This window comes from Anastrepha obliqua, chromosome 1 (assembly GCF_027943255.1).
Source record: "Anastrepha obliqua isolate idAnaObli1 chromosome 1, idAnaObli1_1.0, whole genome shotgun sequence".
NCBI classification, from domain to species: Eukaryota; Metazoa; Arthropoda; class Insecta; order Diptera; family Tephritidae; genus Anastrepha; species Anastrepha obliqua.
In genome coordinates, this window is record NC_072892.1 from 103,331,595 (window position 1) to 103,349,501 (window position 17,907).

General features: G+C 33.9%; 1 protein-coding gene across 3 annotated transcripts in view; it reads right to left on the reverse strand.

Moving 5' to 3' along the window:
- LOC129253452 (elongation of very long chain fatty acids protein AAEL008004) overlaps positions 1-506 on the reverse strand; it is a 47,230-nt gene extending 46,724 nt beyond the window's left edge. For all 3 annotated transcript variants that reach the window (XM_054891828.1, XM_054891826.1, XM_054891827.1), the window contains exon 1: positions 127-506. In XM_054891828.1, coding sequence (XP_054747803.1) covers positions 127-184 — 58 coding nt within the window. In that variant the 5' untranslated portion in view covers positions 185-506. The remainder of the gene's footprint in view (positions 1-126) is intronic.
- Between the last annotated feature and the right edge of the window lie 17,401 nt (positions 507-17,907).

Below are 17,907 nucleotides of genomic sequence, written 5' to 3' on the forward strand. Positions count from 1 at the left end.
AACCTAAACAGTATGCAATTAAATATATTACGTATTGTCCTTAGTCCCGTGTACTAAGTTCTTTACTTCACTTCGTTTCACACACACACACACACTAAAACTAACAGCGCAATTGTGTGCACTTACCGCCATGTGAGTCTATGTATCGTTGCATACTGTCAATGTATTTCATAATTAAGGCCATTGTGCTAACTGTGGTAGTATTTGTGTGTATATGCCGGAATTCGGATTGTTCCTTAGGTTGTTGTTATTGGTGCTAATTGCTGTTCACTGCACACAGCGTTGATTTTCACTGATTCTTGGTGCTCTCGTTGTACTCAGACTGCCGCTTTCTTCGTTTCCTCACGGCTTGCTGTCCGTTGACTTTTGTATGGAAATTTGTTTACAGTAATTTTTGTTCTTGTTGTTGCATTACATGTATTGCTTTAACTCGACTTTTATGATACTTTTGTTTTGCTGCGTTTGCAACTACTATTGCTATTTAACTATGTAAATGTTGCCGTAAAGTTGTTGCTTTCGCTATCGTGGGTGGTTGTTCAATTGATTCATTAGCTGGCGTTATCTGCAAATATGAAAATTGGTAGCAATTATTTAATAAAGTGTGAAATTACAAGTTAGCTTTAATTCATTTAAAAACTTCTGTGAATAAATATTTCATCAATAGCATAACAATTACAAATATAAATATTTGTATGGCAATTACTATTCACGTAGCTGAAATGGCAGCAGAAAGCAGATGGAAAGTCAAGTTTCTCTAATGGTGGTGAAGGTGAGTAAATAAAAGTGCTCACGCGATTGGAATGCAATGTTGTTTTATGGGTGGGTGGTGAAAGGTTGCCTGTTGAAGGGGCGATTACTGGTGAACATATGAGAATTTATTGCTGCTCATAAAGAGAATTTTTATTAATTTATTATACACTACAGCTGCAAGTCAATAGACTTGTGTGAGTTACCTTTGTTGCTGACTAATAGTACGAGTAATAGTCGGACCGTGCAATTGGACTTTGCTAGGCGCTGCTTTATTTTTAGTTTATCTAAGTTGATCGAGGAGTGATAAGAGCGCTTATAGGAAAATGTGATGCTTGTTTACGTAACTTGGATAAGGGGATATTTTTTGTTTACATGAGAAGCGCCACATTTTATATATTATATATGTACATATCACATTGCGAGCTTGGAAAGTGTTGCTTTTACCTATAATGAGCTTGTAACTATGTACTCGCACAACTGTAAACATTTCCGACTTTGAGGGAGTATTTCCATTGGTTCAGATGCTTCACGATTTTTAAAAATACTCGAATATTAAATAAATTACTAAAAAGTACTTTGAACGTAATTGTTTCTTGTTATAAATTAAGATTTCATAAACGTCGGTGAATAAATTAATTAAACCATTATTCTTTTCTTTTTTGGCAAAATCTTAAATCAAAGCGAAGTTGGAAAAATCTGAAAAAAATTAAAAGAATGCTATTTGGAAATTTGATCTGTGCGCGATAGTTTTCTGCAAAGCTAAATAGTTCGTTCAAAGGTGTGGCATTAGAGCAGTGGATTTTGCGATGTGATGTTTTGGTCTGCTTCTTTGTTGTTGTTTTGTTTGTTTGTTTACATTCTCACGGAGATTTTTACATTCCAAACACCAAATTGCAAAAACAAACTACATGTAAGTGTTGTTGTTGCTCTAACACCACCATCTTTTATACTTTAGCTCTGCTTTGGATTTCTCATAATGATTTTTTGCTTAACATTGTTTAAATAACAGTTATTTTCGCTCTCTGATTTTCTTACTTTAAATGCTTGCTGGCTAAATTACTCACCGGCTCTAACAAATTTAATTCATTTATCGTATTTATTCGCATACAAATATGCATACATATAAACATTTAATTTCCCCACCTGAAATACTTAGGTACTGTTCATTTTCAAACTGCCGCCTGTGTGGCTTAATAAATATAATTATTTTTGTAACCAATTTCAGGCGATAAATCTCTTTGGTAATCTAAACAATAACTTAGCATAAAGATTTCTCCAGTTTTTATTGCCTAAATTAAATATAAAATGCACATTTGAATATTACTTGGGCCAAAGAAAATTTAATTTAAAATACCTATAAACTGCAGGAAACTGGGACGCACAGTTGAGGCGAGTGGAGTAAATTATGGAATAAAGAATTATAAATTTTATTATTCACTTAGAATGAAGCATACATACAGTCACACGTAGCATGATAAAAGATAAAAAAAATAAGATTCTCGTGCGGGCATTTGAATAACATTTGGTAAATTAATGATGGAAATGAAAAATTTTCCGAGTGTTTAAGAGTGACGAAGACAGATTTTAATAACACCATAAGTACATATTTCCGACTAGCGCGAAACAGTTGCGTTCAATGCACTATGCATGCATGTAAGTGGGTGAGTGTGTACGTATGTATGCTCATATTTTTACTATTAGGCCTTTTATTCTCCACTTTTTAATATCTGTTTTCACTTAACCTTTTTTAATTTTGATAAAATGGCTCCTGGGATTGTTTTGCAATTCTGATGACTTTAATGTGAATTTGTGTGGGATAATGTTTCTTAATTAAAATTTTCATTGTATTTTTATCTTCTGACAAAAATACGCAGTGACAACAAAGGCGACAGCTGGTGTTTACGTTGTTGTTGTTGACAATAGCGTAAAAAAATGTGTTATAGTTTTTCTCTTAACTAGATTAACAATTACATTTTTGGACGCGTGAGCATTTTTGACGAATAATTACCATGACGTTGACGCAGTGCTTCGAAGGTGAGCAAGTGCGTCAGTCGTACCAAAGATAATTATTTTTTGCGGGAATATAATCTGAGGCAGTGTGTACATGTGTATGTAAAAATGAGTTAAAAAAAAATAAATAATTGGCGCGTACACTTCTGTTAGGTGTTTGGCCGAGCTCCTCCTTCTATTTGTGGTGTGCGTCTTGATGTTGTTCCTCAAATGGAGGGACCTACAGTTTCAAGTCGACTCCGAACGGTAGATATTTTTGTGAGGAGCTTTTTCATGGCAAAAATACACTCGAAGGTTTGCCATTGCCTGCCGAGGGGCGACCGCTTTTAGAAAAACGTTTTTATTAATTTTGCTTTCACCGAGATTCGAACCAATGACCTCTCTGTGAATTCCGAATGGTAATCACGCACCAACCCATTCGGCTACGGGGGCCGCCGTTTGAGTTTATAGCAGTCAAATTTATACTTTAGAAAGACTGTAACGTATTCATGTATGTAGGTATGTTTATAATTATAAGGTTGCCACCTTATTTAAATTATATAACAAGTATACAAAATATCACAATATGCGTATTAAATGAGTGACACTTTGAACAGCTTCAATTTAGAAATATTTTTGCATAATGTTGCCAACTATATAAAATTTTCGATGTAAAAGTTTAAATTTAATATAATGATTTTACATAATCACATCCAGACGAAATAGTAAAAAAAACTTTATTTGGATATGAGTTACTTCCGAGTACATTCGTTTAATGTTGCCATCAATTAGTCATTTCAATTATTTACAAATTAAATAAAGTATGGGTATAAAATTAAAGGTTTTTACGACAGTCTCAATACAGAAATATTGGATAGCGTTACATTTTAATATACAGGGTCTGGCACTCGAAATGTAACCAATTAAAAAGGCCATACATTTAGTTTGGAAAATTACTGTTACTCAATTGAAAGTAAAAAATGTGCGAAAACAATATAAAATTAAAAATCAATTTACTTTTGCTCGACTATGGCATGCCTTTCGCCTTGACTAGGGCATTGAGACAGTCCAGAAACGAATCGCAAGCTGCCCGAATGTGACTTGCAGGTATTTTGGCCCATTCGCGGACAATGGCTTTTTCAACGCCTCAAGACTGGTGAATCTTTTAGTACGGTTCTTGCTCTCCAAAATGGCCCAAAGAGAATAATCCATCGGATTCGCGTATGGTGAATTTCAGAGCATTGTGTGGATGTTATGAAGTTCGAAACGTTGTTTTTAGCCATTCTTGGTTTACTCGGGCTTTGTGAGACGGTGCCGAGTCCTGTTGAAACGTCCGTGGTCTGCCACCGAAATGTTTGTTTATATGTCTGTTCACGGCTTCAAAGCAACCTCCTAAATACTTTCCTAAAACGATTAGAGACCACCCATCTGCGGTTATAGCAGGCTAAGCCATATCCTGTGGCGAGTGCTGCCTCCTGGTGGCCAATGGATGACTCAAATTCTCGTATGAAAACAACTCCTACGATCAGATATTTTCAGTTCTTTTGCCATTTGACTACTCTTCGTCGGGGACTTCGCTCAATTCGCTTCTTCACTTTTTGAACCACTTCACGTGACGTTGCAGTCTTTTGATGACCACCTGCATGACGTTTCGCGATGCTACTAGTATCATTGTAATGAGTAATGTGTATTTTCAATTCATTTAATTCAACTTATTTTTCGATCTTTCAAAAAAATTTAATGAATTGCAATAAATGTGATGATCAATTCATCGGTTAGGTGGCCCTTTGACTGTACTCAGAACTCAATTAGTGTGTGCGGTGGGCCAATTTGAAGCATTTCCCGACGTAGTGTTTTTAATAAAAGGTAGTCAAAGGAATAAACATAGCAAGCGTGAACTGATACTCTCTATTAAAAATCTTCTTACAAATACTATTGTAGAAAAATGGTACTCAATTAGGGTTAACCCTATTTTAACGTTTCTCAACGTTAATCTGCCAGTTAAGTTCTGTAATACGACACCAACACATTTACCTGACTTTTCAAGATAGATATGGCAGTTTAAAGTCTACCGTCTACCGTTCAAAAGCCAAGCTTGTACTGGTTTTATTACTCTTAAATCTGATTTATGGCATACCTCAAGGTGGTGCAAAATTAATCACCCTATCGGAAGATTTGGAATTTTTGCGAATGGTGTCTTTTGTCAATCTTATTTCACACTTGTGAACTACACAGCTCCAGTACAAAACAGAAAAGCAATGGAGCGCACAAAGAGTTCCATTACTCAAAAGTGCCCCGGAAACAGCTATTCAACTGCCAACTAAAGTTCCTTTCCGTTTAATGGCTTTTATTAAAAAAGCAAAGCAAATTAATAACTTTTATTAATTCTTCAACTGACTTTCGCTCAACGCCTTCTAATTTCGGAGCTTGACATCTTAACACTATTCATGCCACAAACGATAAAGAAAAACAAAAGCATATTTGACCTATGTAATCATCAGTATCAATATGTGCTTGTACCCGGCTACCCATTGTCATTATCATAATGCTTCAGTCATTGTTTTATGGTAAAGCTCGTATTATGGAATATACATTCAAACATACTTACACTTCGTCTACGTGGCAATGTGTGCTTGTGTGACGTGTCAATTGTCGTCGCCTTTTCGTCAATCTGTTGCATAACAAATAAGGTCAAGGGCGTAAAGGCATTTGCCGTGCGTATACAAGAGCAATGAAATAGAACTGTTGCTTATTGAGAGTGCAAACTGAATAAAGAAGAGTGAAAAAGTGCAAGTGTTCACGACACTTTCATTGTATGTTGTGTGTGTGTGTGTATGCCATTTTTCTTTTACTCTACAATATTTATGTGCTTATTGTTGCATTTCAACTTTCTTCATATTTTACGTTTTTTATTGGATTTCTTTGCCGACGTCACCCATTTATTTGGTATGTAGAAATCTCACTTCAGAATTTATAGAACATATAAATATTCACATTTACAAACATGGCTCACTGCTCTGACCCAAAGCGGCTGCATAATTTTTGCATTCGTTGCAACCTTCAACGTTTTACACGAATGAGTGTAACAGTTACTTTAGTGAATAGACTGTGAAGCACCTGAGGTAGGGCAGCGCCGAGTTCAAGTAAGCAGGGTCGTACCGCGTGGCATTTGGATAAAATACCAAGAGCCAATTCGTGTCAAAGTCAAATTGGTCAAAGTTACAAATATGCTGAGTCAACCACATCTCCTGTCCGTCCACTGCACCAACTGTTAACTCACTTCCATATAAGGTACATATGTGTGAATAAATGTAAAATAGTCTTGTTTTGATGGGCGAAGTATGGTAAGTAAGTTAACACATACGTGCACATAGTTACATAGGGATATTTACATATCATATAATCGTAATACTGGTATTTATAACACACATATAAATGGAACTATACATATTGGGAATTTATATGCTTTATTTCGAATGAGAACTATTTTTAAAAATTTACGAAAAATTATTTTTCGACAGCATTTTTATTGAAAAAATAGGAATTATGACACATTTGAATTAAATATTAACACAGAGGTAATAAAAAATTTCTGCATAAGGAAGCTTTAATTAAAGCCTAAATAATTTGAGCGGCGTTGCCACATAATTTTTAAAAAGTATAAATTATTTTGAAAAATTAGTTAAATATTGGAATTAAGTGGCAAACGAAAGCCGTTTAAGGGAGCTTTAATCCAAATATAACTTTTAGCGGTGATGCCACCTAGTTTCTAATAAAAAAATTAAAATTAATTACAAAATTCAATTAAATACTAGGATATGGGTAACAAAAGAAAAGTGTTTAAGAAAGCTTTAACTCAAAGATATGCTTACATGGTGATGCCACCTAATTTATAAAAAAGAAATAAAACTTGCTTCGAAATTTAGTTAAATATTAGAAGTGCTTATGAAAGCTTTTATCAAAACCTAAAAATTTTAGTGGCGTTGCCACATAATTTTTAATATTAAAATAAAAATTATCTATAATATTGAGTTGAATGTTAAGAAATGGTTTTCATATAGTAAAAAAGTGTTTGAAGAGCCTTAATATGAATATACTTTACATGGTGATGCCACCTAGTTTCTAATTGAAAAATAAAACTTAAGTACGAAATTTAATTAAATGGTTGGAAATGGGTATCAAGAGAAAGTTGTTTGAAGAAGTTTTCAATCAAAAATATTGGTGATGCCACCTAGTTTCTAATAAAAAAATTAGAATTAATTACAAAATTTAATTGAATACTAAAAATTTAATTAAAAATTAAAACTAATTACAAAATTTAATAATACTACTGGAAAAAACTAACAACCTCTTCACATGCCCTCTTAAACGCACTAAACTAACTCCCTCCCCTCTGGACCCAACCGTTCGATAAGTAAGACGATGACAATCGTTGATTACACCGCACTGGCAGGACCTAGTGCACTGCTATAACAACAACAACCAAACAAGTCCGTCTATAAAATAAAAAATGTAAGCCTGCGCGTCTTGCCACCGCCATTTAAGGGTCGATTGCTGTTACTCGAAAAAACTCGAATCGAATCCAAGTTGTGGTTTTCGCTATCAAACACAAGTACACTAGCCAATCACTGCCGCCAATTAGCATTACGAGCTAAATTCCACTAACCTGCAATGAAAACTATCCAGGCTGATCCTATATATGTGTGTATGCATGCATGTATTTTATGCCACAGCGCCAATTTAGAATTTTGTACAAAAAGAGGCAATGGCAAATAGAGAAGAAAAAAAAAATGCAAGGCAAAAAAAAAAAACAACAAGTATTTCTGATGGACAAAGTCCATTTTAAAAGCTTTTTTCTTGGCAGATTCATGGCGAAAAAGATTACGTGAATATTTCGCGAAAATGTGCGCATGTATGTATGTGTACTTAGTTAAAACTTAAAACCGATTTCTTGTTTACGTTCATCTAAATATAATTGAAGTGATAATATATTTTTTAATTCATAGCGAAAAATTCACCATTAACGCATTATTTATAAATAAACAAAAAAGTATATTGAAAAATGTGAAAATCACACAAATAATTCATTTATTTCATTTGACGTAATTTACATAGCGAAACAGCAGATGACTACATAAATTAGTGAATGCAAGATTCTCTTTATAAATATGTATATATGTGTATGTATGTACATATATGCAGACACATCCACCCATACACACATGGAAGTGTTGAACGAAAAAGTACAGCAGCCGGCAAGCCACTCAGCGCTGCCACCGCTCAACGCCAACACAAGACGTTGAATATTTAACACTTCTGCCGGTCGAGTAGCGTACAATTGGACAGACATGCTTTTATGTACATATTTACGGTGTTTACGTATCCAATGAAAAGTGAAAGATACCCAGCAGGCAGTGAAGGTTTGTATACATGCGTACGAATATACATACATATGTATACGTATGTCGGATTTTCAAAATTAGAAATTTTCTAAAAATGTTGGCAAATGGGATTAGCTGCATACAAAGGATGCACTCGCCAATTACTGGAACAGCTATTGAATGTAAAATGTTTTGGGTTTCCTCATTATTTCTTAGTTTGCTTTAGTGTAACCGGACGTGGGTAGTCCCAAACAGCATATTTTCTGACTCTGTCGGTTATGTCAACAAACAAAATTGCCATATTGAGAATCGGAACTTTTCAGGTGATTCTTAAGATGCCAACGTGCATATCGTGAAAGAACGAAAATTGTTGTAGATTTTTTTTTGAATCAAAAATGTTGCTGGGAGTATCACTTACGTTAAAAATTATTAAAAACTTTTGTTGGGTGAAATAGTGTTTCTTGGCCTGAACAGAATGGTATACCATATTTTGCCATACAGTGAAAAATATGGCAACAATCTTATAAAATATAAGAAATATAATGACTCATTAACATTTTGACTATTTTTTTAAATTTATTATTATTTTTTGTAAAAGTATAAGTGACACTCTAACAAAAATTCCAATTCCAACGTTGTATTAAAATTTATTTTTATTATTTATTATTATTATTTATTATATTTATTTAAAAAAATGATATTTTTGTTTTATAAAAGTATATAAATATATAATTGGCGCGGAGGTTCGCCATTGCCTGCCGAGGGGTGACCGCTATTAGAAACAAACTTTTTCTTCTTTTTGGTATGTCACCAAGATTAGAACCTAAGTTATCTCTGAATTCCGAATGGTAGTCATGCACCAACCCAACCCATTCGGCTACGGCGGTCGCCAGCTCACTATAAATCCTATTTCAAATTTACTGCAAAAATTAGCAAAATTCCTCATTTTTTCATTCCAATTGCACGGTTTTTAATTAATTTATAGATATATTTTTGGTAAGCAGTTTTGGCATAGTGTAAGTTTTAAGCTGCTAGAAAATTCCATTGATTAGTAGGAGGAATAAATTGTCAAAAAAACTCTAATTTTGAGTCATTTGAAAAAATTTTGAGTCATGTAGAAAATTCTACTTGGTCATTCTAAAACGGTATTGGGTGTAAGGTTTTAGCTTGGGATGATGAAACCATCAATAAAAAATGTGGCAGTACTATTTTGAGTTATATATTTGAATGTGTTAATTTTGAAAATATCTGCTCATATTTGGGGAAGGATCCTTATGTTGAAATTGGAGAGATGATGGCGGACAAATGAAAGCATTTTGCATAAGGCATGCGTGATATCTTAATTTGGCAAGCCTCGTGGATTGGACACGCCATTGTTTTTATTTGAAAGAGTACACTCAATGCACAACCTCCGAGCGGCCACCGTAGCTGAATAAGTTGCTGAGTGATTACTATTCGGAAGTGCACAATTTCAAATTTGAATTTTATAGATAGAAAAAAACTGTCACCTAATAGTGGTTCTCCCTCGGCGTGCAATAGCAAACTTCCGGGTGTCTTTCTGCCATGAAAAAGCTCCTCATAAAAAAACCATCGGCTGTTCAGAGGTGACATATGTGTAAAATTTTAGGTCCCTCCATTTGTGGAAAACCACTAAGAGGAACATCACGAATAATAACAATGATAATAATGCCACTGACTGATATGAACTGTAAGCATACTTACTGGGAAGGGGAACAAGAAGCACAACCACGATTAACAGTTAGAAGTAAAGAGATGTATAATTTTTAATCGAATAATACTTTATATTATTGTAAAAATAAATCTTACTAATGTGTGTATGTATATCCTTTGCTAATAATTATACACTGCACATTGTGCGAACCTAATTGTACCGAGTTCCTCGAGGTGTTGCACCAGTTACCCTGACGATACTTGATTTTACTACCACCTTATTAACTTATGCCAATTCCGAAGAAATTATGTACCTACGCTTAAACTATTTATCGCAAATTTGGTATATTAATTTTACAAAAAGCAATAAAAACGCCGAAATACACTTGACGGCTTTGCTAGCCAGGTCAAGTCAAGGTCAAGTCAGATAGACTGAAACTCTGCATTTCAGTTAAACATTTTTTTTCTATGAGCGGATGATCATTGGACATACTACGAAAATTCTGTGTAATTCCAAGCTTCCAAATATATTGAATATAGCAACATTTTTTTCGTTTTAGAATGCACTCGCTCATTAATATGCTGAACTACTTGCATGAAAACTGGTACCAAAAAAAGACGAATACATCTGGAAGACGGCGAAAATGGAATGTGGGTCATTGGAAACCACTACGTCTTCAGAACAGATTGAAGTCGGTTTTAAAATGATGGATGTGACCACAGTTGTAATAAACGAAGTTCAATCGCGGCTTAAGGATATGAATTAGAGAAACGTTGGCTTGCCAAAACACACAGGTTAATACCAAAAAGGGTTTCAAAATATTATAATTGTTCAACATTTTCGGTAATTGGATACTGGTGAACGCTAAATCAATCTTACAGCCGCGGATGGTAGTGCAAGAGTTCGGTGTGTAGAAAATGTGAACCGTTTAGCAAGGATTGGGTTGAAAATCCATCTCATGCATTAGATTTTGCACCATGCAATTTCTATATGTGCGAATTTTAGTGGCACTGATTACTTTTGGTTTCTTCGATATTACGCCACAATATTGTAGAGTATTAAGACGCACACCACAAATCGGAGAAGGAACTCGTCCAAATACCCAAAAGAGGGTGTAAGCGCCAAATGCGTCAGAAAATGGATTGAATTCGTAACTTGTTTTAGAGATTTTCAACTTACATATTTTACAAAAATGTTTAAATAAAATAAAACTACAAAAAAACTACAAAAAAAACGATTCAGGCTGTTTGGGTTTGCTGGGTTGCACTTGGTGCTCGTATTTATGTGTGTATTCTTTAGGAGCTTGAAAGGGCTGTCACTAAATTGAAATTAATAATTTAAAATTTTTTACATTTCTACACCAGCCCCTCTTTTCACACAAAAATAGCAACAGTACTTGGCAACTAAGCACATTTAAGTGACATTTATTTAAATTTTCATATATTTACATGGTGTATAAATAAGTGAGTGAAAGAAAATACTTGCATATGTTTGTGCTTATACGTAAGTATATCTACATTTGTGTTCACAATAATAGCAGCGTGACATATTGTAGTGATTTGACTATTTATTTATTTTTTATTTAATTTTTCAATTTTTAAAAACATAATAAAATATATATATTATAAAAATATAGTTAATATGCATGAAATATAGTTTATGCTACAACAAAAATCATATAACTCATAGTTTCAAGCATTTATCATTTAAAAAAATTCAAAAAAATTTCATAAAAATGTTAAACCTTTTAGTATAATACTGCGCCAGTTTAAAGTAACTCAAAATTCGCATTGGTTTTTAATACTTTTTTTGTTTTTGCCGGTGTTATGCATTTTCTTTCATATAACGAATGCTCGAAATTTTTTTATCTGGAGAAAATTCAAAAGACCGCTTTAAAAAAAAATTGTTCAAAAATCAACGTGAACTCTAAGCTACTTTAGACTAATACAATATTATACCAAATTAAATAGGCTGGAGAATTGCATCCCCAGAATTTATCTAAAGATTGAAACTAAAAAGTTTCAAATATGTATTAATGAAAATTTACTTGTTCAATTTTTTTTAATTTTGACAGCATTTATAACTTTACTTTTATGTATAACCATGTATGCACGTATGCAGTATATATTTTAATAAAAAATGAAAACAAAAAATTTTAAAAATTTAAATAAAAAAATTAATAATCAAAATTTTGCAATATGGCGGCTGCTTTTATTGTCAACACAGGTGTATGCTTATGCGTATGTGTATCGTCAAAATTATCTCAAGTGTAATATACATACATTTACAATACAAGCTAAACCTGGTATGTATTTATACAGCCAGAAACGCTCCACATACCGGGTCGCTCAAAAATAGATTATAGAAAACCACTACTAGAGTATTGTAGCGTCATAAAGATTTCCGACTAAGCCACGCCAACATCCCGTTTTACTGATAAGTTTTTATTTATGACCAGATATTTGAGGCATATTTCTGAAATGATGGTTGTTGTTGTAGTAGGATAGCATTACACATACATGTACAGGAACTTTATTGAAAAGGTATTTTTAAGAATCTCTTTGAGATGTTGACATAAATTAACTTTTTTCAATTAATCTGATTCTTATCCCTCTAAAAATAAATATTTTATTCAATTTTGAATTTAGTTTCTATAGTTTAAAACTATCTAAATCGAATTGAAATTACTCCAAAATATTTTTCTAGCGACATAGCACACTATGAAATCGAGTAACAAATACGAAAGTTACAAAGAGAATACGATTATGACCGTTATTGATACAGTCGTAACAGCATAAAATATTTCCCATAATCCCCATTGCTTTTATTGTAGTAACATCATAAATTATTTCCCATAATTGCCTAAAATGTATTCGTTGGTCGAATATACACAAAAGAATTCGTGTCACTCCGTTAGGTGGAACCGATTGTTTGTTCCTAGGGCTTGGCTGGCGCTGAAATTTGTATAACGCTAAAATCCACTCAAAACTTTCAAACTAAGTTTTTTGTAGAAACTCATATTTGCGACCCGGCCTAATAAACGTGATACTACCGATTCTCCACCCAGTCGGCTTGATATAAACGATTTGTCATCTTGCTTTATATGGGATAAGTAAAGATAACCGCAAATTTGGTTTCAACATACAAACATACATACATACTAACATAAAAATGTACTTAAGTAAGTTTAATTGTAAGCCACAACGCTAGGTAACAAAGTTGCATGGGAGTGCCAGAAAGTCGCGGTGTCGGAAAAAAGGGTTGGAACACTTTAAAAACTGTTGTTCTGACTGTATGATTGCTTGTCTTATACTCGTATGTACATATGTGAATATGTGACTATGTACTTGGCGGACGCCAACCCCATAACAGCCAACAAACAACAACTATTAGAAGAATAAATAACAGAAAACCACATCATACACTTAGTGACGGAAATATCACACTGATTGCTAGACTAACTGACTGACTGACTGAGTGAGTGACAGCCTGACTGCCGTACCAACTAACTGTCAACGGCTATTAGCGCATAATCAATGTATGCATATAGATGCGAATAAGTGGGAGTTGCCAACACACAACATGTGAGAACGTGCAGACGCTGCTCTTAACTCATTGACAACGACTTCCTAATCATCTGTGCAAAAATCCCGAGTTTCCGAGATACACATTGTGCATGCCATCATCTTCTTGGCGCTTCCCTATAAAAGTTCTCTCATACTCTCACTTGCATAAGGTTATTACTCATTCCCTTTCTCATGCTCAATTTCACCGCTCAATCACAGATGTATGTAAGCTGTACTGCTTCCCAGTGTTGGATGGTATTCTTCATTAATTTCTCCTGACTTTGGTAGTCATTCATTCACTCGTACTCGTACTCACGGTTGCTCTACTCTCTCGTTGTATTTTTTTGTTTTTTGTGTGTTTTTTTTCGGTCAGTGCGAAAAACGTGCAATAATGTGCAAATCGTCAAATCACGCTGATGCGAGAAATTGAAAAGTCTATAATTACTACAACAAATTACATCGCGTAATTTTGTTATAAAATTATATGAATAGAGCGGACTTCCTTGACTAAAATATTCGTTTCTAAGTGTTTAGCGTGATGCTTTTGCTTGCCATATATTTTAATGATCAACTTTTATTGAATTTTATGTAAGCAGTTGAGAAATGGTGCACGCTTTGGTGGTTCATAAATGAAATGAGATCAATGTAAATGCATTGAACTTTTTACATTTTTTATTTTCATTTCACTATTGTTTTTTTATTTCTTCTTTTGCTGGTGATGGAGTTAGTTAAACTGTCTCTATCGAATATAAAAACACTCTGCAATTTGAAAATTACTGTTCCTAAAATTACGAAGGACGTATTGACTCTAACTAAATTCATTGCTGATTATTTGATTCAAAGTAAAACATGGTTTATTTTAGGTAAAAGCCTCTCTGGTAAATTACCAGTATCAGAATTGCGTTAAATGATACACTCCAAGAGTAAAAAGCGGAACTAATTACGATTGACCGTAACCACTGGCACTTTTTGTAGTCAACATTTAATAGCTAAGAAATAATCAAATATTGAGTGAAATTGTGTACCACCACATGTGCGCACGCCAGTCACACACGCACACACATACACACAAATCTATATGTACATAATTAAACACATTAAAATTAATAAATTACTGGTAGATGACCCAAATCGGACCCAGTTACAGGTGAGGGGTAAGCAAGAAGTGAAGAAAGTAACGCAAGCAGGGCGCACTCTGAATCAATAAGAAAAGGTGTAACACGCAAAGGTTCAAAAAGACAACAAAAGCAACAGAAATTACGTAAATATTGTTTGAAAATATTGTAGGAAAAGGGTGTGGATGAAAACAAATTATAAAATTACTTATACGCGTGCATATACAAATTATTGTACATGTATGAATATCAACACCGACCATTTAAGGGACAATATACAAGTAATTGTGCTTTTTTTAAATCAGTTAAATAATCTGTGCGAAATTTTTTTAACTAAAGTATGCAATTCTCGGGATTAGTGAAATATAATGTGTTTTACGTATACAGTGGCAGTCAAAATAATAGCAGCGCGATATATTGCAAAGTTTTGATTATTGTGTGCAAGAGTAATTTAATTTTCTATTTTATTTTTTTATTTTCGCCATTAAAGTATAGTTTGTGTGGCGAAAACCACAGAACAGAAATTTGAAAAAGTTTGAAAATTTTTTAAAATATTCCAAAAATGCTCATCAAAATTTAAAACTTTTTAGTAAGAATTCTTAGTAATTTTTTTTTTTTATAAAAAATGTATAGCCATTCAGTTTTAGTATAATATTATGAAAGTCTAAAATGGCTCAAAAATAACAGAAAGTCTGGAAAGTTTCCTTCGTAGGACTTGGCTTCACTTCTAATAAAGGTAAATTAATACAAGAAAGAAGAAACAACTGGTAAAGAAAGAGATGATTTGATGATAAAGAAAATGTTAAAAAATACAGAAATAGTCGAAGGTGACCGGCATCTTAGTAGTCGTAGCATCACCCAGGAGCTAAACATCGTCCATAAAACAGTTTTAAACCATTTGCGAAAAATAAAAACAATGTATTTCATTGTCCCCAAACTAATATTAACAAAATTATTGTGTTGTAGTTGGCGATTTTTTTGGATTAATAATGAAAATGCGATTTTGGAATTTTATAATATCTATATGGGAAATTATCAATGCGGACTTTGACCCCTAAGGTCAACAATATACCAATTCTTATCTCTGAAACAATCGGCACAACATTATTCTGCCCATTGATAGTATCAACAGGATGGCCATCCTCGCAATAGTAATGCTGTCTTTGCAAGAAACTGTATCAAAAGTAATGATCCACGATAATAAGCCTGCATCCTTCAAACTTAAAATTGGAGTAAGAGTGATACGCTCTAACAGAGCCGAAAATCAAACGCAACGTGTTATTTCACAGATTTATTATAAACGACCAAGTGACATATAACACTATGTAGCTAAAGGAAAATAGGCAAATTCAAAAAATCAAATATCCGGATTGCCTCTGCAGTGCTTACTTCCTGCTTTGTTAGTTACTTTTTCAATACGCTCTCATTCACAATTTCCGCATCGACGCAAAATGAACTGGACATATATAAAAACGAAACTATCCAATTATTCGCAAACGCGGATGACATACCAAAACTCAGCAAAAATATCCACTCCCTATCCAAAACCTTCGCTAATACTGAAATTGCAGCTGGTAGAATTGGCCTTAAAATCTGCGAAGATAAAAGGAAATATACGTTGATGTCCATTCAAAATAAGCCGTGGAATATTTTGCCCACTTAGACTTCAAATTGTTCAGAGGCAACTTAACGAAACTCACCAGCGATGAGAGAACTCAAGCAGCTAAGAGGCCATAAGTATCATTTACAAAACTTTTCAAATCGAATCTACTAAACGGACAATGGAATGACCAGCATTTGACGAGACTTATGTTACAGGGCTGAACTGCGGACTTTACGTGAAATACATATAGGAAAACTGCAAACCTCCGAATGAAAAATACTCAGAAACTTTTTTGGAGTAATCAAAGAGTGGCAGAACAACAAGTTAAACAGCTTATAAATGACGAAACATTTTATACGTTCGATCAAAGCGCGACACATAAGATGGCTGGGTCATACAACATACAATGTATAACAATAACAAAAATGGACAGTACGAGGGTGCAGAAGAAAATTGTAGAAGCCAGAGCGTTCAACACTAAAGCAAGAGAAAAACGAAGACCAAGATGGATCGACGAGCTAGAGGAAGACATCAAAAAAACTTGGGATAAGGGATTAAAAAAAATCGCAAATGTCCGAGATGTTTGGAGGTCTTACGTGCAGCAGGCCAAAGCTCACAAAGAGCTGTAGAGCTAAAATATGATAATGAAATACTAAAACAATATCCGATAAGAATTTCATGAACTGCTGGCACAAAAAACGCGAATACGTTCATATACGATTACATTTAGAGTTGTTAGAAAGGGTACTAATATTCCACTTCTTGAAAACAGAAGCAATATTAGAATTCCTATTGCAACTTGCAAAATAAAAATGAAAAAGAATATTCTCCAAGAGGCCAATAGGTCATGGCGAGAAGAAACTACTTGTGTTGCAACCAGGCTAATTTGGCCGCAAATAGATAAGAAAATGTCAGGCGAATTGTTCAAACTTTCACGAGAGAACATATCGAGGTTCGTGGCTTTTGTCACCAGCCATTGGCTGTTAAGTAGGCACTTTGCTAGGTTAGGAGTATTTTCTCCTAAATACTGCAGAAAGGAAAACTACAAAGGAAACAGTAGAACACTTGCTCTGTAATTGTGCAACCTTAGCTAGGAGTAAAGACAGGTTGTTAGGAAAAAAATCGTTTGGCTCTCTTATGGAACTATCCGGTGTTGGGATAAAGCCTATCCTACGCTTCATTAAAGAGCCTAACTGATTCCATGATTAATAAATACTGAGATTCCCGCGTTACACAGTGGACCCACAACGGACTTACATGGCTTTCCTAAATCGACTGTCACATAAACCTTACCTAACCTATTTATCAAGTAGACAGATGCACAATTTGCGCGGCAGAACGACGCGTCAAGATTATAGAAATTTATTATGAAAATGGCCGATCTTTAAGAACAACATATCGGAAAATTTGTAAATTTCTAGGTAGGAATTTTCGTCCGAATGGGCCGACAATTCAAAGGATGGTGGAAAAAAAATTCAAGAAACAGGTTCTGCGGAGGATAGAAAAAGGATTGGCAGATGAAAAATTGGTCGATTTATTCGGAATATTGCTATTGTAGCGCAAAATGTTGCTGAATAACCTTCAACATCGGTGTTTGGACGTTTTAAACAATTAGGCATTCATGAATCAACTGTTTGGCGAATTTCACCTGCCCTCATGACCTATCCTTATGGTGGACATTTAAATGTTGTAATTTTTCACACATAATTGTTAAGACCCGTATTTGGTATTTTGAATAAAGAAAGTGAAACCTGAAAGAATCAAAATTTTTACATTTTTTATTGTATTTTAACACAACATCTAGGCGTGTCTTTACTATTATTATTTATAG